The following is a 23,474-nucleotide window of genomic DNA, read 5'->3' on the forward strand; positions in this document are numbered from 1 at the left end:
GCGAGGAAAAGATGAAAAAAAACTTTGAAAAGAGTCAAAGAGTGCTTGAAATTGCCAAGAGGGAAGCAGATGGAGGCTGGCGATGCACCCCGATCGTATGCGGAACAGCTTCTGCTAGTCCACCGATCGGCTCAGGGCGTGGACTATATTGTCGGCTGCACCAACGGCCCTAGGTGCCTTCAGCAGCAGTCTCCGCACACCGCAAGGCGCGTCCCTCGAGGTGCTGCCCTGCAACGGCTTACGAGCTCCCCATCCGATCCATCTAGAAACACGGACCAAGGTACCGTTTAGTTGGCAAAATTTTTGGCAAAATACCACTGTAGCACTTTCGTTGTTATTTGACAATTAGTGTTCAATCATAGTCTAATTAGACTTAAAAGATTCGTCTCGCAAATTTCATCTAAACTGTGTAATTAGTTTTATTTTTTATTTATATTTAATGCTTCATGCATGTGTCCAAAGATTCGATGTAATAGGAAATTTTGAAAAATTTGGCATTTTAGAGTGGAATTAAACAGGACCCAACGAGTAACATACATGCGAGTCGACTGGTTCCGGAACCTAGGATGCGCTGACGAGTAGGAGGCCTTCACAGACCACACCACTGGCCAACCCTGATCTTCTGTGAAGGATTCCAGGTGGAGCAATGCGTATCAGGACCTGAAAGATGGTGAACTATACCAGCGGGGCAAAGCCAGAGGAAACTTTGGTGGAGGGCTCGAAACGGTAACGTGTAATTTGCATCTACACATAAATAAACGATGATATGCAGTAAAGAACCAGCATGATTGTACTAACTTTAGCACCGTGAAAATTTCCACTTGCATCATTATCAGAGATTCCGTGCCAACGGCCATTAACACCATGCCGACGGAGATTTAACATTGGTGGTCCAGGAGACAGCTTCGCTTCTATAGTTAGCCTTATTTGGCCAGCTGCCTCCATTGCAGCGTCTAATGAATCTGAATCGGTAATACGGTAGCGACCAACAAACTTAGCCTTCTTCCCCGTGAAATTCACAAAACTAAGCTCATTGGACACAACAAACAAAATCTACAGCCTTTTCGTAGCCTCTAGCCTCTTAACTGAACGACCCTCAAGTCTGCAAACAATCTTGAAGTAGGAGCACGCACTAAGAAATTTCACACAAGTGAAAACTAGAGTAATATATTGGCCAAGAAACCTGCAAATAAAGAACATTACATCAACCCCCAAAAACCCAAGCCTAAATCGCAAGATAGAACAAACCTAAAAGCTAATGCAAAGAATAAGACACAATTTGAAATGTGTGCATGCTGAAAATCTTATAAACACGTGAAATATGAGTCTTTCCTTACATTTCCATCAAAGAAATTCGTTTGTGCAACACTGCTCAGGATATTGTATTTTTTTTAGAAAGAGATTTTTATCCGAACTCTGAAGCATGCTCAAAGTACGTATGATCTTGGAAACCTGGTCCTCAGTTCTTAGAGAATACTTGTAGCAATCTCAAAGTGCAATTTCACATAATGAGACCTATAGAGCAGAGTACGCGAAAGCTAATTGTGTGGCCTTTTAAGCCAGCCGACAGGCAAAGGCAAGATGGGTTATTACTGCCTGTTACCCATCCAATCTATTTAGTCCATGAATTTTCAGTTTAGTTCTCATTTGATAATCTGGAGCTCTTATCTCGCTGCCGTGTAAACTGTCACTATTGGCAGCAATGTTTTCAAGTCGTCCGATTAATCGTGATTAATCGCGACTAATCATCCTTATCGGTCCTTAGTGACCGATTTGGGGTACTGAGGCGACCAACTCGATCAGAAAGCTGGTCGTCCGATTAATCGTCCGACTAGGACAGGGACGACTAGTTTGGTTGCTCTGTTTTTTTGGGCCCGTTTAACTAGGCCTCTATGTGGCATATTGGGCTTGCAATTTGGTCTATTAGGGTTAGAATAGACACCAAAAAGCAGAAGGCACGTAGGCACACGCCGCAATTTTTCCCCGTGCGCCTCCAGTCTCCCACGCACGCGTTTCCTCCCTCCCACGCGCAATTCCTCCCTCCTGCGCGCGATTCCTCCTCCCCCGCGCTCTATTCCCTGTCTCTGGTGACCTATTCTCCTCCCTCGCACACTATTCTCCTCTGCTAGGTCAAGTGGTCGCCGTTCTTCGTGATGAGCTGCTCCGACGACAGTATGTGCCTTTCCCCTCTCCATCTTCTTCCCTCCTCCCCCATCCCTCACTCTGCAGCCTCTCTGGCTCTCTGCTAAACTGCTAGGTTGCTTGCTGTGATGTACTGCTGTCCCTCTGCTATTCTCTGGCTCTCCATCATCCATCCTAAGAAGTTGTTCTACAGATGTGGATTGACGATGTGCAAATGTGGAAGTGTACATGCCTCCGCCACCAAGGATGTCCATCTTTGGTATTTTAGGCTTCCAGCAACAAGTCAGCAAAGAAATGGAGTTTGGGACAGGAATATGGACCTCTGGACATGGCAGAAAAGAGAAGAAAACAACTCCCACAAGTAAGTCACCAGCTAAACACTAATGTAGTCTTGATGCTTACTTTATTGTGTATACTATATAGTATATATAGGTATATATATAGTAGGTATATATGTCCTGATATATAGGACGACCAAGGGTCGACTAGGCTCTACTAATCGGCCTGGTCGACGACTAATCGCGATTAGTCTCCTGGTCGGTCCCATGGCGAATAGGTTCGACTAGACGACTTGAAAACATTGATTAGCAGAACATGGAACACTTTCAAGGGTAACTTGGGCTGTCCCAATATTGGGAAACCCAAAAGCAACATTCAGGGATTCGGTTCCTCCCAGCAAGCTGCTGTCCTAAATTTGGTATAGGGTCTGACAACTAAAGCATCAGCTTGAAGAAGTGTACTTACATATAACGCAGCACATCCCAGTTGACCACGAGCATTTGACCAATTCCTATGAAAGAATTTGGCCATAGTGAACAAAGCATCAGCCCGCTATTGTGTTTTCCTAAGAATCAGACTGGCAATACTTTTGAATAACCACAACTAATGAATTTTTGTAGGCCAACTTGGAGAAATTGGATCATAAGCCCCTCATAGCAATGCCGATGAAGTAGTTGATGCCTCAGATATAAGCCAAAGAGGCTGACGTGCTTGAAGGCATGCAGCAATATCAAAGGGGTGTAATTCGGCTCCATCAAATATAAGATTTACTCCTGGTAAGACTACGTCCTTGCTCTCGGTTTCCTCTGGATCTGGTGTTACATCATGTACGGACGATTGTTCTTCAGAGTTAGGTCTGAAGGTAGCCTCATTGTGCTCAGGACCAAGTGCATATGACCTTCAGGAATCCAGAACACATGTCACCATTGAATAATAATCAAATCAGAATTTATTGCATGAAATCTTAAAACATGGATAATGTAATTTATTCAGCAATACCTGACAGTGCTCCCATCAAAGCTCACAACTTCTGTTCGGCATCGCTGCCTTCCAGCAAATTTTAGCCTCTCGTGTTCACTTGGGGCTCCTCCACTAGTTGGTGTTGAAGGGTCATCAGAGAGATTCCATCTGCCACTAATACTATTGATTAAGGCACGTGGCAAGTCCCTTGAGCTTCCACGCTTGTTAAATAACTTAGCTATTGGACCAGTTGCTTGATATTCACTGCAAAGTTCTCTCAGCTGCCTTCTTACATTTTGCATCACATCAGAATGCTCACTGAGATCATCTTTCTGAAGCATATGGGATGCAACCACCCTTTCACAAATCTTCTCGCACAACTTTGGACTGAATAAGGGAATCCCGAACTCCAAGCTCAGAGGCACCCACAGGTAGCTTACATTTTCTGGGTCAAATTTATCTGGTTCATCAATCCTGTGAAGTCTCAATAGACGGAGGTAGCCAAGTGTGCTTAGCTCAAATTTACTAGATAGGTCTTTCAATACAGAAGTCAAATCTAAGATCTGTTCCTTTGGCAAGTTAGTTTGAGCTACCACAGATTCAATTGACTGATCATCATTTTTTAGGGGTAAAGGGATATCCACAGTGACAAGGTTTCCTGACGCGTTAAGATCATGTATGCTAAGTGGTTGCACCAGCACAGCAGATTGTTTAAGCATCGAATTCAAGCAGTGTAACAATAAGTTGCCCTTCACTAAGTTCCCTTCAAACTTCCCCCCTAAGCCACCCACCGCAGAGCCATCCCAAGACCATATCAGTGCCTTCTCACAACCAGCTAATGGTTCAGGCAGCAATCTAAAACGTAGCCCTTTCATGAACACAGCAGATACCGGTCCGCAATGTCCTGCTGTATACAGTACTAGCTTCATCCAAGGTGTCATGGAGGAATAAGAGGGTGGTCCAAAATGAATTGGGCCTGAAGGGCCTGGAAGAACTGACGAAGAAGGAAGAGGAACCATTGACACAATAATGTCATAGTCCCGAAGGAATAGCCGTTCCAATGTAGCTGGGGCAAGTGAGGCTAAGCTCTCACATCGAAGAATATCAACTTTGTACTTCCTTTTGTTCTTCAAAACTCGAGATTCAGTTGAAACATCTAGCTGCACGGTTGAATCGTTCTCGTCATCATTTTTTGCCATGCTTTCTGCACGTTCCGACATAGCCATAGCTGGCGATAGTATATTCCCATCACTATTATCTAAATCACCTACACACTGGTTATGCTCGGAAACTTCATTATGATTATTGTCAGCAACACCCTCAATGTTTACCTTGGCCAAATGGTCAGCAGCATTGTCATCATGAACAGAGCTTCTTGGAGTCTTTGCTTCACCAGCATTATCAGTAATTTCATTTGCGGAAACTCCACCAGACTGTAAACACTCCAAGAAGCATCGCAGACTGAATGCATGACTTGCAAACTCCTCTAGCACACCCTCAAATTTCTTTCCCTCTAAGCTAGCCAGATCACTACATAGCTCTGCAATGCAAGAAGAACCCAGTTTTCCAGCCTCATACAGTGTGACAGCATGAGATTTTAACCCTGCAGGATGTTGGTGAAGGTAGTCATTACAGTATCCATCAAAGCATTTTCTACATAGTATTGTTAATCCATATTGCAAATGTCAACTACTGTTCAAAGAAGAAATTGCATTTGCTAGATTTCTGTGTTGCAGAAAATCCTTTTTGCCCTAAATGTCGCTGTTAACTTCACATTACAAAGTTTGGTTAACAGTAACTTTCAAAGTATTACATAAACAAAAACATTATTGTTGGATTGGCCATTAAAAGTAATATAAACAATTGGACATTTACAAATCACTTATATGCATATTTCTTGCAAAATTGGTAGGGAAAGTTGGTAAAATCAACTGTGACATTCTTTTTCCTGAAATGGGAGTACCATAGCAAAACTAAGCATCTTTGACCATATAGAATGTGGGGCAAAATCCAATACTCTGCATTACGATATCTAACCTGGCGATAGTGAGCCCATCATCAAGTATGACGTAACATTGGCATCAACAACAAAGCCCACATGAGCAGTTCCAGAAATTTTCCTGGGTCCATCAGAATCCGTGCTAATCAATTGTTGACCTGACTTCTCTGAGTTGATACTTGTATTTGAACCTTCTTCATCATCACTAAGAATACTACTAGGAAACGCAGGTGCACCTTCGTCATTAAGAACAGAGTCTGCATCCATGACTTTTGCAGCCCAGCCCAATCGGCAAGCAAATGATGCAGCTGCTTGGAGTTGATAGAGGTCAGCTTGTAAAGTTGCAGCCAGTTCAGCAACAGTAGCATTAGCACTTGATACAACAAATACAGCATACAATAGCCTGCAATAAAAAATTTAAGTCACTACTATGGTGACTGCAGAAAGTTACATGTGAAATAGATGTGAATAACAGATAGAAGATCATTACACATAAAACCGTAAGCACTTACTCTTCAATTGGGTCTTCATATGATTGATCCTTATTGGAAACAAAATTTTCAAGCCTAGAAACTGAAAAACAGTAATGATGAACTCTTTCAAATTCTATATTAGTAAACTTAATATAAGATTCATAAACAAAAATCTGCTTGATATATAGCAGTCTAGAATAACAAATTAGACGGGCAGTTTATAAATTCTTACCTAAGGAGGCTCAAGATCAGGGGATTTTGTATGCTAATTAGTGAGGATAAAATAATCACATAAATATCAAATATTTATGCATGTATATTGGAAATAAAATATCATGTTATTTTAGGAAGTCTTTATTTAGCACATCTATATGCCATGTTAAGCTAGTTCATTGCCTGAAAGTGGACCTCCTATTATTCAGATATTGATCTACCAAATATGATTTTGCAAATAAGATATAGAGCTATAGAAGGCTCTGATGTTTTATTTTTTTGTCCAACGTTTGTGCTGTCTTCTTGCATAACCACACTAGATTATAAGGCTGAAGATCATCCTTGTTTGCATGACATAAGGAGAAAGCATGAACACAAAACATAGAGCCACAATGCCAATCAGTTAGCTTAATTCTGGTGGACTGATTGTTCCCTCAAAATATCCCATTAATACCTTTGAAACGGTCATCTGGGTAAACAGACACATCGAAGTACACTAGCCCTCTTTTATAAAGTCCGTCTATAACCTTCGGATCAAAAAGAACATATGAATTGGCTTCCTCTTTACATATTTTGTCTATTGTTGCTGTCTCTTCTTCTGAAAGTCTCTACATTAAACCAATAACACAAACTATTGTCAAAAGACTTCATGAAAGATCACTGAAGGCTTCATAAAAAGAATAGATTTACATAGGTAAAAAGAAAGCCAGGCTTCCATCTTTTCTCATTAAGAACAGGTCTCATCAATCATCATATTATGTATCAAAAGTACATTAATATATCACAATACGAGAAATATAGCAAACCTGACCTTGAACTCTTCCAGTGTAAAGTTAACAAGACAAACCCCCCACCAAGGCTCAACTGGGATGTCAACAGGCTGTGTAGGCAGCATTTCTTTTGCAATCGATTTGTTCAGCTTCCACATTAGTTTCTGGAGAATTCAACAAAGAAACATTATCTGTAATGATCTATCTTGCTGAAAGATAATATCTAATAGAACATAAAAAAAATCACAAACAAAAATGTTTACTAAGAACACGTATAACATGCTAGTCCAGTTACTATTCATTACTTTCTACATCAACAAGATTGATTGCCAATGCAATAGCTAATCATGGTCTAGCATTCTACATAGGCCCTAATAGCTCACAGTTTAACTGTGACTGTATTGGTTTTATGATTTAGGATTCTATCTTATCCTTTTAAGGTCCACAAGATTGAGGGCTACATGCTTTTTCTTGTGAAAATTTCTGTTGTTATCCTTTCATCTCAGATCCGTAAACCATGCAGTCATTTATTTGCATTTTTCAGTATGATGAAGTAGATTACCCACATACTCACATGATCAACTATTTGAAACTTATGTCTGTTCACAAGACTGCATGAGTATGTGACAGTAAAAAACTAAGATCATGGGCGGCAGCACTACCTTTGATCTGCATTTGTTCATAATATCAATAAACTCGTTTCTCCCAACACCAGTAAGCCTTAGAGCATCAGCAGCAGTGAAGTTCGGAATACTATCATATGGTTGTTCTGCCACAAAATCAAACATGTTAGAAACATAAACATTTATCAAAAAATAGTGGAACAGTGCTTCAGTCTTGCAATCACATGACAGTATGTCACCCTGTTCTACAAATAAAAAGAATAGAATCATTGAAGAATGTATTTTACCAACATGGTCAAGCAGTTTAGACTAGGGTTGCCCAAAACCTCTGGTTAAATTAAATTTTAACAGCAGGATACTACCATGGCATCATGTAGATGCTAAAGAAACATAAACTCACTACTCACAATAAACTTTTTCAGTTAAAAAAAAGGATTACCATTCTTCATAGCTTCAAAAAGGATGTCACAATAATATCTGAAAGGCGAGATCCTCATTACTCGGCATATATAGTCTGCAAGGTGGTATGGGTATAACTGCAAACCAATGTATATGATGTTGGAATATTGAAAGCTTTTGGGTAAACAATTCAAACAGATGAGAAAAGCTATGTGCATAAGTAAACCCATTGCAGAGGTAACTACAGAAACCTCAATAAAAAATTACTAGAAACGGTAACTGGGCAGATCCAGCATACAAAACAAAGTACATAAAAAATCACGTGTGCGGATCTATTAATGCTTGATGTTATCAACAGACAATTAAATAACCCCTAACAAGGTAAAACCAAGCTATTGTCCAGCCTATATATTATCCAGAAAGGAGAATTGAGGAGCATACTGCAAGGTTCCTCCGAAGGTAGCGCATCATTTCTTCATAGTATTCCCCTTCTCTGCATACTCTACGGGCAAAGCAGGTATTCCATTGCAACCGTTTTCGGATACAATACTCAACAATCCTGCCACCAAAATTTGTAGAACAATATATTATGCCTGATAATGAACAATATTAACAACTGGTTACTAGGGTGCGCAATTCAGACATCTTAAATCCTGATATTAGATCCTTTCAAAAAGTATTCCTACCATCCACTATTGTAGGGTGTATTTTGATACATAAAAGTCTTTAAGAATAGTTTTTTACCTTTATTATTTCTTGACAGTATATTTTCAATTGCTAAAAAATAAACATCATATAAGAAGCACTTCAAAACATGTATCTATATATACACAACTTTTGCACAAAGCATGCAGTGCACACATGACCTACTTAACCACGCAAATGGAGCCCTCCGCATCTTCACAGCCCCATCCGGTCAATGCACAAGCTAATGGAAACTAGGTAAAGCGATGGGCGGGAGATAGCGTTAGGAGAGCAGCAACGCAGTAGTAGCAATAGCTATGACTGCAGCAGCCTGAAATGGGAAGGAAAAATCCTGTACCGACCGGCACTGTGTGCCGCATAAACCGTCCGTATCTCGTATTCTCGGGGAAAAAAAGGAAACAGGATAAAATCTGGGAAAATCCGTCGAATACGAGATTGAAATCGGGAGAGCTGTTTTACTGACCGTTTTGTCGGTTCCTATATTCTCAGCGGGAGTTTCCTGCCAGAAATCCCTTTTTTTTAGCTCCTCCAGCCGGGCAGCCCACTGCAGGCCCAGGCACCCAGCGTCCCAGACCACCTACACAGCCTCCGATGCGTCCCCAGCCAAACCCTAACCATCCTCTAGTGCTCCCTGCCCCCAGCTGCCACTCCCTCTGAGTCCCTCTCAGCGCTGCCCCTCTCTGGCTCCCTCTCACCAAGTCACCATCTCATGCCGCCCCAATCCCCAGCCTGCGGTCCTGTCACGCCCAGTCCGGCAGCGCATGGGAGATCTCGCACCAAACAGAAAAGCATGTTGCTCGCCGGAGATCTCCCACCCGCAGAAGTCAAGCAAGGGGACGCTGACGTAATCATGCAGATCCAGTCGAAATTCATGCATGGAGACTTGCGGCTCTAAAGGCCCTTACCTCCTCTTTCACCAGTGGTTAAGACATGATGCAAAAGCCAAATGAAATTTTGTAAGGGATCTTGGAAAAGGTTGTCCATCCATAATTTCAGTTGTGCTTTTTGCAGTTACATTAGTCTTTAGACTTTTACTTTTCTTAGTTCGTTTTCTATTTCCCTGGTCTGTTGTTGTAAATTTGGCAGTGTTCTCCATGATATATCTGGATACTTTCAGGTGGCAGATACTAAACAAAAACGGAAGAAGGGTATTTTTACTAAGCTCGGCGGTGATAAGGAATTGTTGTTTCATTTCAAGAATGTGCATTTAATTTTGGTGCTGCTTAGTATTCCTATTTGTATACAGTATATGAACTACTTAAGGTGTCTGAATATTACTATTGTCGACTTTGCTAATTATAAGCATTGGAAAAACACCAACTGCTACATGACATTGTCATGCTGATATGCCAAATGCGTGTGTTGAATACTTGAATGACTGATGAATTAAGGTGGACTATTGCTGCCTGATAGTAACATGTATTGTATTGATGTATTTTTTAATCCATTGTGTTGAGGTGCATGTTTGAACTTTGAAGTGGTTACATGGGTCAGGGTTCCTGATTTTACTTATCCATTCCCGACCATTATTGATGTGTATCCGACCACATTGTTTTGTTTCCGATATACCAAATTTCCTGTTTCTGTTTTCCTGACCAGCATTCCCGCTCCCGGCTCCCGTTTCCATTTCCGTATAAAAATATGAATTTGAAAGCAGCTGAGGGGCTTTCCCAGACTTTTTTCATCCCTATGTGCGTGGCAGCACCTGGCAAAGGAGACAGGAAAGGCTAAGACCGGGCAAGGAAAGCAATGAGACCGTGACCAGCAGTGCAAGTGCACTACAAGCATGCCTGTGTGGCCAACAGCGCTGCCGCTGCATGGAGGATGAGCGGAAGATGGGGGTACAAATGACAATTCACTTGCACAATAGAGAGGAAGGTATCCAGTTAACAACAAAGGTAACAGAATGGTATTTTCTGGAATGGATCCATTCTTTAGGTGGTGTTTTATGTAACGGTGATTTTTAATGGTATTACCCCAAGGTGGAGACCGTTTGGTGCTATAGAACTAATTTTTCCTGTTAAGAAATGTTGTGCTACTAATGTTTCAAGCAGTAAAACATCACTAGTAGCCAGCAGGACAGCAAATTTAATGTATGTAACAAAACAGTAAGAACAAAGGTTGCACAATGAACCAAACTGTGAATTCACAAAAAAAAAAAAAAAAGAACCAAACTGTGCTTTCCTTCTTCAAGAAGGAAATATCGTCATCTTCAGGGCTCAGAAATATCCAATTTCACTTGAGGTCAATCAAGGCGCTCATAGTTCAATTCTGCTACTCCAACTGTGCCCTTATTAGAAAAGAGGAACACCAACAGATGTACTAGTAATCAAACGAGCCAATGATTCACCTATATGACCTGCTAGACGACGACTACAACTGTCCCGACCAAAATAGAGGTCCTCAAAGCAGCTAGTTGTGAACTAGATCCAAATAAGTGACACAAGAGCAGCCATTTCACAGCATTGGCGTCTACTAGGACTACCAGAGCTCAAAGCTAAGCGTAGCTGGTTGCAGCAGCAATGCAGCTGAGCAAATCCATAGAGAGCAAGAGCAGAGAAATGGGTACCTGCGGTGCCACTCGTCCTTGGTCTGGAACGTGGACTGGAGGCGCTTGGGGAGCGACTCCCAGGGGCACTCCTCCCGGATGGCCTTCACCACCATCTGCTCCTCCACCGTCGCCGACATCCTCCACCTCACCCTCCGCCGCGGAACTGGTGGTTGGGTGGGGGCGGATCTGGCTGCTGCGCTGGGGCGGGATCAGATCTCGATATTGCGGGGAGGAGCGGCGGGTGAAGTTCGGGAGCGTGAGGACGCTGCTATTCCGTGACGCGGCGGGATCGAGCACGTCGGCACCGTCCGCGGCTCCGTGCCGTGCCCCAGGCGGTGGCGCGCTGCGGTGGGTTGCAGAGAAAATGTACAGTAGCGCGGCGGAGAAGGAAGGAAATTGGCGGTCTAGTAAAGCCGCAGCCCGCAGCAGGACGAGACGAGACGAGAAACTGGTAGTGGTAGCGGCACCGTGGTCAGTCCGATTTTCCGCAGGACTTGCCCGGTAGCTGGACGCCAGGACTCCACCGTGAACTCCGTAGGCGCAGCGCAGCCATAGAGCCATGGCTACAGTCCAATGCTTTCCTCCTTGGTCATTTTGTTTTTTTTTTTCTTTTAACTCTTTTGTCATCCTTGACTCAAAATTGTCTTATGTCAATGAAATTTTTGGAAAAATATATTTTGCCACGCCTTTGACTCACGAACTCGAGTTAGACTCATTCACTGCTGATCACATCACTCGTTCTTTTTTTTTTCGGATAACGTGTTTAGCACGTGTTTCATTAAGTAGAAGATAGAAGTTTTCACAAATGACTAACGCAATTCGGCGAGCTGCCAATGCGCAAGTCGTCTACCCGGTTAGATTGAAGCGATTATACAAGAAACAGTTTTGTGATAGAGTGCAGACCGAGTAGAACACTAGGCGAGCTATGTCGTGAACACCGACATGGATCCGAAGCCAGCCCCCAGCCAGGCGTTAGCTTCCTTGACGATCTTCATCACCAACCATACTGGCGAGAGCGACTCCGATCGGAAGATACAGCGGTTGCGCTCTGTAACACCTTAAAATTTACAACATTTTAAAATAGGAGAATTGGATGTAATTATGCATATGTGCGCATGCAAAGGTAGAAAATAATAATTTTTGTGAAAATAAAATCAACTATAAGGTATAAATACATGATGGTGCATTCATGCCACTGCATATTATTTTGTGATGTTTGGTTTTGATCAAAGACGCAAAGGAAAATTTAAATTTGATTTAAATTTGGTTTTGGAAATATGTTTAAGAAAAAAGGAATTACTCCCACTCCCCCCTCTCTGGTTTTGGCCCACCTCCTCTCGGCGGCCCGCTCAGCCTCACCCATCAATGTGACCTAGCGACACACCGCAACCCCGTTTCTTTCCGCTCTCCCTCCTTTCTGCTCATGGGCCGCCTCGGCCGAAGCCCCAGCAAGCACTGGCGGAGCTACGTTAAGGCGAAACTGGGTTGTTGCCCCCCTTGCCTCGGTGTAAATATGCATGCATACATGCAAGCAAGCTGGTTCCTGCAATTGCACATATGCTGTACGTAGGTTGTTGGAGACTTGAGCTCATATTGTCACGTAGAGATGGAACTTCCTTTATAATACATGCGTAGTCACTACTGGAATTAGCCCCCCTTTAATTTCTTCCCACGCTCCGCCACTGCCAGCAAGGCGGCCCAGCAACCGTAGTAGGCCACCGCAATCCCCCTCCTCTCTTCTCTGTCACTGGCAGCCCGGTCCCGCGCCCCCTCTCACCGCACCCTAACCCCGCATGTCAGTGCCATCTCTTTTCCTCGGTCTTGTCCGCGCCGGACTCTGCTTCCGCCGCTGTGTCCGCCTCCGCTATGCCGCGCTTGGCGTCCGCTCCACGCCGCTCCGCCCCATATAAGCCGCCTGTGCCACGTCTCCTCCCTATTGAACCCTAAAGTCTCCGTGTCGTCCTCGCTCGGTCTCCAGCACCGCCACAAGCCCTAGCAGCGTCGTAGGAGATCCGTCACCGATCGGTTCGCTGCTACGTCGTCTCGTTGACTCGCCGAGCCACCTACCTGGCTTTGAGTGAAGGTGAGGAAGCAGTGAGTCCTGCTCGTGCCCTCTCTCTCCTTCTTTGTTGTCGGAACTAGCTCTCCATAGGTTCCTCGACGAACTCGAGCCGCCATCCCGTGCCATTGTGGTCCCCTCCGATCCCTCCATATCGTTCGTCTTTTTCTCCTCTTGCTCCTCGAGTTTTCCTCGAGCCAAACGGTGGCCGGAACGCCGAGATCGAAGCACGTCGGCGACATCCCCTATTTTCTCCAGCGAGCACAATGCCTGGGGCTCGACGCCAGCCACGTTGTCCCCCTCCCATCTAATCTGTGCCACTCCAACTCGATCCAACGACCTAAATTGGCCTGTACCCTTTTGGCTAGTACTTTTGTGAAAGTGCCCCTCTAGTTTTATGTTTTCAAACCCATGGTCCAAAGTGTATTTTCAAGATGCGCTTTCTTCTTTTGAAAGCGTAGTTTCTTCGGTTTAGATCCAAAATACGTTTTCATCTATTTACAGTTTTGCCACTAATCTTGTTTTAGCCATAAAATCTTCGTTTTAACTCCGATTTGGTCCTTTCAAATTGCGTTAGGTTCGTATTTATGTTGTCTACGTGTTCATACTACTGTTAAGTATGTTTTCAACTTTTAAAATTCGAGGTTAGATTTAATCTATTATTTTATTAAAGAAAATCTTGTTAAATTCATATCATCTACGTTTTAGTTTCGAATTGACCCGTTCAAGTTGCACTAGATTCAATACAATGAGATCTACACGTTACTAACAATGTTTATTATGTCACTATTTCTGGAATTTTATGGTTTAAACTCTAATTTGAATAATAATTATGCAACTAGTTATATAAGTAAAATATGATTTGTTTTACTTTAGTATTATAATTCAAACTTAAATTTGACTTAATTTATATTATCTATAAAATATCTTATATATGTTTGTATATAGTTAAAACACATTAAGCTAATAGTTTTATATTTTCTTTTATAAGTAGATCTCTCGGTAGATGTATATTTTCAACCCTAGCTCCGATTAGAGTGATTTTCGTGTCTGTGTGTTCGTAGTGAGACGTAGATTCGTTTTACAAACTTTTCATCTTGATTTTATGTTTGGTGTACTGTTCTAATTTAGATCTATTGTTTGTTTCTTGTATGATTGCATGGATGCTTGTGTGGTGGTTTATGATCATGTCCCATCGGTGAGCTATACGTGGTAAATCAAGAAGCAGATCTTTGAAAATTTAGACTAAAAGAAGATCAGAGTTTTAAGGCAAGTATAGCATGGGATCTCCCTTGTTGTCCTATACACCTTTAATCGTTTAATACATACTGCATGTGTCTACCTTGACTGCCACTAAGCATTCCCTAGTGCTTTGTACCTTGTGCCTTGTTACCTATGGGGTATTGCATTGGGTAGTATGATGCTAGTACTCAACTACAACCATAATCTTATAACTTGACTAATGGAATATGCAATAAACATTAAAAGATGCTTTTTAGTAACATGGAACAAGGGGGCTAGAGCATTGGGTTGTTTTTATGGTGCTCTAGATTCCTCTCCCTAAGGACTTATCTATAAGTGATCATCCGGGACTTTACAGTACAACTGTAATGGCTATATGGCTCTGGCTTTAGCTCAGTATGAGGACCTTTTTCTAGCTTGTTAGAGGTTACATTTATTGGCGTAAGAATGGCTTGATGAATCGAGTATAGGACAACCTCTACTCTTATGTGTATAGCCACGATGAAATTGTGCCATTCGATAGGGGGTTCCTATATCTGTTTGTCGAGTAAATTTAATGGCCCTAACTTGTTAGACGAACATTTGAAAGGCTTCATAGTGAACCCTGCTGATCTTCCTTGGTAGTGGGTCAAGAGGCTGATCACCTCGGGCGAAAGGGTAAATCACGACTCACAATGAAATTGTACAACCTCTGCAGAGTGTAAAACTGGTATATCAGCCGTGCTCACGGTCACGAGCGACCATGGAACATTTATGGAATAGATGATGAACGCTAATGATACCAATGATAAAAATGCTCACTAATGATTACTGTTTATGTTATTCATTATTCATGTTTACTTGATCATGTGTTTATATGGGCTTGTGGATAAACTTGTTGCCACCCAATTGCTAAAAGATGACTCATTAAAAGTTAATCTCAGTTAAACCAGTGTCAGCCTTTTGAGCCTCAGGAACCCCATGATATATTTGTTGAGTACGACATATACTTATGCTTGCTTTATTTTTTCAATTATTTGGATAAAAATCCCGAATGGGTACTAGATTGCTAGTCTGGAGGAGTTAGGCTTGTGATCAACCAGTCAGTTGTCCCTATGGATTGGAGTCTTCACCCGAATATCATAGTTGTCTTTCCTCTATTTGTTGTCTAAGGTTATATCCTTTATACTAAGTACATTATATAATGAGCATTGTCTTTTGATATTACCCTTATTTGTAGCTATATGTGAGATTTGACTTTCTAGGCCCACATATGGTGCGTATCTGGTTTTGTTCTTAAAATCGGGTGCTACAAAGTGGTATTAGAGCAATGCTGACTTTAGGACTCAAGCCTAGATAGAACTTGATGTTTTAGCATGCTTTCATCTTTGCTTAGTTCTTGCTTTCTCTCTAACCTTGTTATTTGCAAAAAGTTATGCTCACTTCAGCCTCTGTTCTATTATGAAAACCTTGTCTCTATTCTGAATCCTCTCTCTCCGTCTAAATAGATGGGTCATAATGAAGAGACCACTAGCATCAAAGGTCAGGAGGACCAAGCTACGTTGTTCGTAATTACATTCGATAAGGAGAAGCTTGTAGCTATGCAACAACAAGTACTTGAAGGAATGACTCAACATGGGAGTTCTCAACAGTGCTTGCCATAAGGGAAAACCAACATATCAAAGGGACCAGTGAAGAGACAAGTGGCAGAAGCTTGGAAGAAGATGAAGTCCAATGAAGGTGTTCATAGGAAGACTCTTAGGAGTCAGGATCCATGTTAGTGCTGTAAATATTATGGTTTTTTCTATCTTTAGGACAAGTCTAATAAGAGGGAAGTTAAGGTGAACCCGAGTTGTGAAGCTAATGTGGATAAGAAGAGAAAGGAGGTCTCACCAGAGCCAGAATTGGAAAGTAATCAACATTCAAGTTCTACTATGTTGCCACATCCAACTCTAATCTCTAGTTAGATAAACTCAGACTCTAAAGAGTCAGGAGTTTCTCAAGCTAAGGTTACTCCACTCTTTCCACATGAGGTATGCATAGATTGGTGGATGATCACCTATAAGGAGTTTCAACCCCAAAAGATCAAACGAGCTAAAAAGCGGTCTAGTCAAACAAAGATGAACCTTCAGAGTCAAGCTGACAACACACTAAGCAACAATTCTGTGGAGTATGACATCACAAAAGATCTAGCTAAGAGAAAGTGTTATAATTGCCAACATGAAGGATATTATGTTAAACTTTGCCCACAGAAGAATCAACAATTGTACCATGGAAGTGCCCAAAGTCATATCACTACAAGGTTGCTACCAAAAAGTGTCAGTGATACCCAACCCGAAAGAAGCATTCGGTGAGAGTGACGAATGAAGAAGTCATGCTAGACTACCCAAGATCCTTAGTTAAGGAATAGGAGTCTGTACCCTTTATGTAATAAAAATGATAGTATCACAAGTTGAGTCAATGATTGAGTGTGCACCTTTATTGCTTTGTTGAATTATCATTATGCTTATGCTTGTTTTGCATCTTTGTAATGACTGCAATGATCTTGTTGGGTGTTCCCACAATTTCATTTAGCTTATAGGCCTAAGGTATAAGGATCAGTGCAATAAATAGTTGGGTTATGGTTTTCTTCTGTTCTCCCTATCCTATCTTATCGGAGCAGCCTACACTTTTTGGCTTTTATCTCTGATTTTGGATGATCAGAAATCATGAGAAAATTTTGGATAATAGTAGACTTCGATATCTCTCTATGACCGCAAGAACCGCCCTCATATCTGTTGTCGTTATGGAGTTATGAAAAACTACAAGACGATGAAACCGTGCTGTCTAAAACCTAGAGTAGTTTCTATTGTGCACTGTTTTTGGCTGCCTAAACTGCAGAATTTGGAAAAGTGTTCTATGAGGAAGTTGTGAAGGATTTGATAATCTTTCCAACGGTATAAGCTACAACTTCATTGGATTAACAAAATGAGAGTTACAGCTATTTTACTACGCTGCTGATTTTCTACTCACGTGGAATTTCAGATTTCTTGTTCTTACCCATACGCAAGAGTATTATTGGGATATCAGGATGTCTTGATACTAGTTAGTTCATCTGAAAGAAGGTGCAAGCTACCCTTCTTTTGTCCCCTAGTTGATCTTTCTTAAGGGGGTAGCCAAGTTAAAGAAGTTGCAAGACAAAGGCTTCATACATTCTGGTGCTTCACTTGAAAGTATAGGTTATGTCTCTGGATGAGAAGTCACTATGAAGTGCAGGTATCTTTGCTAAAGATGTGTTACTTGTTGGATCAAGGGGCTCGGGTATTTTCCCATATTGGTTATCACTTCAAGTTATTAACAATTGGGAGTCAATCTTCAACATATCTAGGATAAGTTGGCATGGATGACATAGGAAGGACATGTTGGACATCTACAATTGATTTAATGGAGACTCGGAACATCTCAATGTTTTACTAAATTAGCAAGTGAGTTTTGCTGAAGGAAGTTCTCTTCTTGGGATATGTTATAGGGAGAAGAACTCGAGACAAGTTAATGATGAGTTTGGATGTAACCTACCCAAGTATGTAAGAGTGATGTGGAGTTCCTTGGAATAGTAAGATCCTATTAGAGGTTCAAGGGAAGGTTTATCCAAGATCACCAAGATGTTGATAAAGGTACCGGAGAAGCTTTTAAGTTAGTTTGGATCAAGAAACCTTAGCTAAGTATTTGGAGGAGCAAAGTCATGACCGATGCCCTTAGCAATGGAGAATTGTGTTAAGAAGGTTCGGGTGACACCAAGGACTAAGAATTGTATTCCAAGTTCGAGCAACTTAACCGGAATCATTAATGTTTTGAAGATTGGTAGTAGAATTTCTTTCTGACCAAGAGATCCGTCAGGTTTCGCTGAAAGGTGGATATTTTAAGAAAGAGAATTGGTATTATAGGAAAGGTGGCCTAGTGATTGGAGTTACCTAAGTACTATTGGAGTACCTGTCAAAATCTGAGAATTAGTTTAGCAAGTTATTTGGAGTAAGATTAACAGGTATGCAAAGTAAAGTGAGATTCTTATCAAGAAGATGAAATTACATGAGGAAGTAAAGAAGAAACTAAAGACAAAGTATCCCTATCTCCTAGTTGACGTCTTCCAAATCTCAGGGATGAGATTCAACTTAAGAGGGGTTGAATTGTAACACCCTAAATTATGCAACATTTTAAAGTAGGAGAATTGGATTTAATTATGCATATGTGTGTGCATGCAAAGGTAGAAAATAATAATTTTTGTGAAAATAAAATCAACTATAAGGTATAAATACATGATGGTGCATTCATGCTGCTGCATATTATTTTGTGATGTTTGGTTTTGATCAAAGATGCAAAGGAAATTTTAAATTTGATTTAAATATGGTTTTGGAAATATATTTAAGAAAAGGGAATTACTTCCTCTCCCACTCCCTCTCTAGTTTTGGCCCACCTCCTCTAGGCGGCCTGTTCAGCCTCACCCATCACTGTGGCCCAGCGTCACACCATAGGCCCGTTTCTTTTCGCCCTCCCTCCTTTCCGCTCATGGGCCACCCCCGCCGAAGCCCCAGCAAGCCGGCCCGGCAACCGTAGTAGGCCGCTGTGCTCCCCCTCCTCTCTTCTCTATCACTGGCAGCCTCTCCCGTGCCCCCTCTCACCGCCACTCCAACCCCGCATGTCAGTGTTGTCTCTTTTCCCCGATCTTGTCTGCGCCGGACTCTGCTTCCACCGCTATGTCCGCCTCCACTACGCCGCGCTTGGCATGCGCTCCACGCCGCTCCACCCCATATAAGCCACCTATGCCGTGTCTCCTCCCTATTGAACCCTAAAGTCTCCACGTTGCCCTCGCTCGATCTCCAGCACCGTCGCAAGCCCTAGTAGTGCCGCAGGAGATCCACCGCTAACCGGTTCATCGCTACGTCGTCTTGTTGACTCGCCAAGCCACCTACCTAGCTTTGAGTGAAGGTGAGGAAGCAGTAATCCTACCCGTGCCCTCTCTCTCCTTCCCTGTTGTCGAAACTAGCTCGCCGTAGGTTCCCTAATGAACCCAAGCCACCATAACATTCCTATGCCATCGTGGTCCCCTCCGATCCCTCCATAACATTCGCCTTCTTCTCCTCTGCCTCCCCGAGTTTTCCCCGAGCCAAACGGTGGTCGAAACACTGAGATCGAAGCACGCCGGTGACCTCCCCTATTTTCTCCGGTGAGCACGTCGCCTAGGGCTCGACGCTGGCCACGTTGTCCCCCTCCCATCTAATTTGTGCCACTCCCACTCGATCCAACGGCCCAAATTGGCCCGTACCCTTTCGGCTAGTACTTTTGCGAAAGAGCCCCTCTAGTTTTTTGTTTTCAAACCCGTGGTCCAAAGTGTATTTTTAGGATGCGCTTTCTTCTTTTCAAAGCGTAGTTTCTTCGGTTTAGATACAAAATACGTTTTCATCTATATATAGTTTTGCCACTAATCTTGTTTTAGCCATGAAATCTCTGTTTTAACTCCGATTTGAACCTTTTAAATTGCGTTAGGTTCATATTTATGTTGTCTACATGTTCATACTACTGTTAAGTATGTTTTCAACTTTTAAAATTCAAGGTTAGATTTAATCTATTATTTTATTAAAGGAAATCTTGTTAAATTCATATCATCTACGTTTTAGTTCCAAATTGACCCATTCAAGTTGCGCTAGATTCAATACAATGAGATCTACGCGTTACTGACAATGTTTATCATGTCACTATTTTTGGAATTTTATGGTTTAAACTCTAATTTGAATAATAATTATGCAACTGGGTTATATAAGTAAAATATGATTTGTTTTACTTTAGTATTATAATTCAAACTTAAATTTGACTTAATTTATATTATCTATAAAATATCTTATATATGTTTGTACTGTTCTAATTTAGATCTATTGTTTGTTTCATGTATGATTGCATGGATGCTTGTGTGGTGGTTTATGATCATGTCCTGTCGGTGAGCTATACGTGGTGAATCAAGAAGCAGATCTTTGAAAATTTGGACTAGAAGAAGATCAGAGTTTTAAGGCAAGTATAGCATGGGATCTTCCTTATTGTCCTATACACCTTTAATCATTTAATACATACTGCATGTGTCTACCTTGACTGCCACTAAGGATTCCCTAGTGCTTTGTACCTTATGCCTTGTTACCTATGGGGTATTGCATTGGGTAGTATGATGCTAGTGCTCAACTACAACCATGATCTTGTAACTTGACTAATGGAATATGCAATAAACATTAAAAGATGATTTTTAGTAACATGGAATAAGGGGGCTAGAGCATTGGCCATTTTTATGGTGCTCTAGATTCCTCTCCCTAAGGACTTATCTATAAGTGATCATCTAGGACTTACAGTACAACTGTAAGGGCTATATGGCTCTGGCTTTAGCTCAGTATGAGGATCTTTTCTAGCTTGTTAGAGGTTATATTTATTGGGGTAAGAATAGCTTGACAAATCAGGTATAGGACAGCCTCTACTCTTATGTGTATAGCCGCGATGGAATTGTGCCATTCTACAGGGGGTTCCTATATCTGTTTGCCGAGTAAATGTTATGGCCCTAACTTGTTAGACAAACCTTTGAAAGACCTTATAGTGAGCCCTATCGACCTTCCTTGGTAGTGGGTCAAGAGGCTAATCACCTCGGGTGAAAGGGTAAATCACGACTCACAGTGAAAGTGTACAACCTCTACAGACTGTAAAACTGGTATATCAGCCATGCTCACGGTCATGAGTGGCCTTGGAATATTTATGGAATAGATGATGAATACTAATGATACTAATGATAAAGATGCTCACTAATGATTACTGTCGGGTTCATAAACCCAGGGTCCCTCAGGGACCGGCTTCCATGCCTGGGCTCGGCCTAGGAAAACAAAATGTAGTTCATGGGCCAGCCCAAGAGTCCAAAACACAATGGGCCGGAAAGGCAGTCCGGTCACTGACCGGAACGTCTACCCAAAAGAACAAGCGCCCACTTGTCAACTTCCTCGGTCCACCTCTCTGACCGAAGCACTCGCTTCGGGCACCAGCCGCCTCTGAGCGGTCTCTCCAATTGGAAGGCCTAGCCCAAAATGCTGCTTCCTACTCTGACCCCGTGACTCTGACCACTTGACCGGGGCCTATGAGAATCCTGCTCACCGCTCTTCTTCGACCGATGCACTCGGAGCCGACTGGAGCCATCCGACCGGGGGGCCCTGTTCGAAAGGAACCAAAAGACGTGCAGAGAAAGGCAAGGCTCACAAGTCAAAACCACTATACCAGGGACCATACCCTACGCAAAATAGTGCTCTGCAGCCACCTGGACACAAACAATATTGTAGGCGCCGATGTATCCCCCTTTGGTATTATAGGGGCCACTAAAACTCCCATACGGTAAGCCCCCTGCGTGTCTCTGGACATCGATCGTAGTATGGGCTCTAGGATTTACCATACCGGGTGAACATAGCATAGCTCCTCACATACCACTAGGCATCAAAAAGTATTTGTAGGTACCAGCATCCATCCTTCCTAAAGAAGATAGCTCGACCTCCCGTGCGCATCTGACACTCTACAGCAACATCAACAGTGTTGGGGGCGCCTACCATTATCCAATCTTCATCAGTGTGGGCAACAAGGCTTAGAAACATCCATACTCTCTCCCTCTCACCTATAAAGCCACCCCCTTTGTCTATAAAAGGGGATGCGCTCCCTCCAACCAGAGGGGGGTCGACTTCTTCAAGTTCAGACTCACTAGATAGATAGCTCAAAAACCCTCAAGCACATGCTCAAATACCTAGCTCATAGCAAAGTTCCTATCACTCTTGGCCCTTGGGACCTTTTGTACACCCCCTCCTTTCTCTCTCTTGTTTGTAACCCCACTACAGACTTTGAGCACTTGGGCTCAGGAATAAAAGTCACCGACCGACCCCGACTAGACATAGGGCACATTGCTCGAACCAGTATAAATCCCGTGTCATTGAGTGCTAGGCCACCTCTGATCACAACGTACAGCAAAACTACAAATATTTACTAGTTGGTCACTTTCTGCACCGACAGTTGGCGCCATCCGTGGGGAAGATGCTATACGTTCGACACTTTTTTGTCATCGGATGGCCCATTTTTCCGCCACCCCCACCGTGGCTGGCTCAGGCGATACGATTTGCTTTGGCTCATTGGAATTTCCTGCACTCTCGCCCACCGAAGTATGGGTTCCACCCATCTTCGAGCCATCCCAGGCCTTCCTCTTTGGAAGCCTAGACTTCGTCGCCGACCAACTCAGCATACTCCACCTCCGCGAGAAGGCTCATGACCCGGCACCCGCTGGAGGGATGTCCTCCATCGACTCTAGGACACACAACTTCAACGATGCAGCATCTACGCTTTGTTCCGATCAAACTCTTTGCTCAAACCCCGCTGTGAGTAATATACATGCTGCTATGTACTCACTATTCTCTATCTTCCGCCGATTACCTAGCGGAACCCCATTGTCTCTAATGCAACCACCGTACGGCCAGTTCCCCTATGGCCTCGCATCTTTCGCGGACACATATGCCTAGGGACTCCAAAAGGTGCTGGCGCCGCACCCTCTCACATCTAAGTTCGTGGGGATGGCGAGCTATGCTCCCACCTATTTCCTCGACATCATGGATGACGACTCCAGCATCGGCGATGTGGTGCCTAGCCACCGTCGGTCCTAGGAGTACGCTATGGTAGACGCCCAAGAATAGCCGCTAGGGGTAACAGAGTCCTTTCGGACCCACGCCTCGCCGGGCCCTCACGCGGAGACCCCCGAGCTCATATGTGAGCATGGGGAGGATCTATGATGACAGTGGCCACATCAGCCACCAACTGCACCAGCACGCTCGGTGCGCCACACTGCGCCCCGTGTGCATAGACCAAGGAACGATGCTCGGGGTCACGCCCGTCAGCCCAGCGCAATGCCCCGGTTCGAGGGACCAATCCCCCATAGTTCGCTTGGGCCAGTCAGAACATTGCTGCCACGGCAATGCTCCTGCGCAGCCTGTCCAAGCCGAACGACCCTCGCGAACAAGCGATCCACCGAAACCTCCGGGCACTGGTGGAGACCG

At 43.0% G+C, this 23,474-nt stretch overlaps 1 protein-coding gene across 4 annotated transcripts; it reads right to left on the bottom strand.

The window, feature by feature from the left end:
- Positions 1 to 692: 692 nt before the first annotated feature.
- Positions 693 to 11,383, bottom strand: LOC136449883 (uncharacterized). 4 transcript variants are annotated; one of them, XR_010758179.1, is made up of 11 exons: positions 11,133 to 11,383; positions 8,300 to 8,417; positions 7,899 to 7,995; positions 7,499 to 7,605; positions 6,878 to 7,000; positions 6,521 to 6,674; positions 5,893 to 5,953; positions 5,419 to 5,783; positions 3,421 to 4,984; positions 2,887 to 3,319; positions 693 to 1,183 (listed from the first exon to the last, which is right to left on the bottom strand). XR_010758179.1 is itself a non-coding variant. In XM_066450110.1 (10 exons), exons 1-10 carry the CDS (start codon positions 11,249 to 11,251, stop codon positions 3,073 to 3,075), a joined length of 2,955 nt encoding a protein of 984 aa, XP_066306207.1. In that variant the 5' UTR covers positions 11,252 to 11,383; the 3' UTR covers positions 2,321 to 3,072. The 4 variants fall into 4 exon arrangements, 3 of the variants coding, with proteins under 3 accessions (XP_066306207.1, XP_066306208.1, XP_066306209.1); XM_066450110.1 differs by lacking the exon at positions 693 to 1,183 and having other exon boundaries at positions 2,321 to 3,319; XM_066450111.1 differs by lacking the exons at positions 693 to 1,183; positions 11,133 to 11,383 and having other exon boundaries at positions 2,321 to 3,319; positions 7,899 to 7,973; positions 8,300 to 8,356.
- Positions 11,384 to 23,474: the final 12,091 nt, after the last annotated feature.

This window comes from Miscanthus floridulus, chromosome 5 (genome assembly GCF_019320115.1).
Source record: "Miscanthus floridulus cultivar M001 chromosome 5, ASM1932011v1, whole genome shotgun sequence".
Taxonomy (NCBI): domain Eukaryota; kingdom Viridiplantae; phylum Streptophyta; class Magnoliopsida; order Poales; family Poaceae; genus Miscanthus; species Miscanthus floridulus.

Excerpts from the sequence above, each read along its gene's own strand:
- LOC136449883 (XM_066450110.1), bottom strand. The coding sequence starts at position 11,251 with ATGTCGGCGACGGTGGAGGAGCAGATGGTGGTGAAGGCCATCCGGGAG. Across the intron at positions 7,001-7,498 it reads TGAACAAATGCAGATCAAAG|AAACTAATGTGGAAGCTGAA; the intron begins GTAGTGCTGCCG and ends TGAATTCTCCAG. Across the intron at positions 6,675-6,877 it reads TTACACTGGAAGAGTTCAAG|AGACTTTCAGAAGAAGAGAC; the intron begins GTCAGGTTTGCT and ends GGTTTAATGTAG.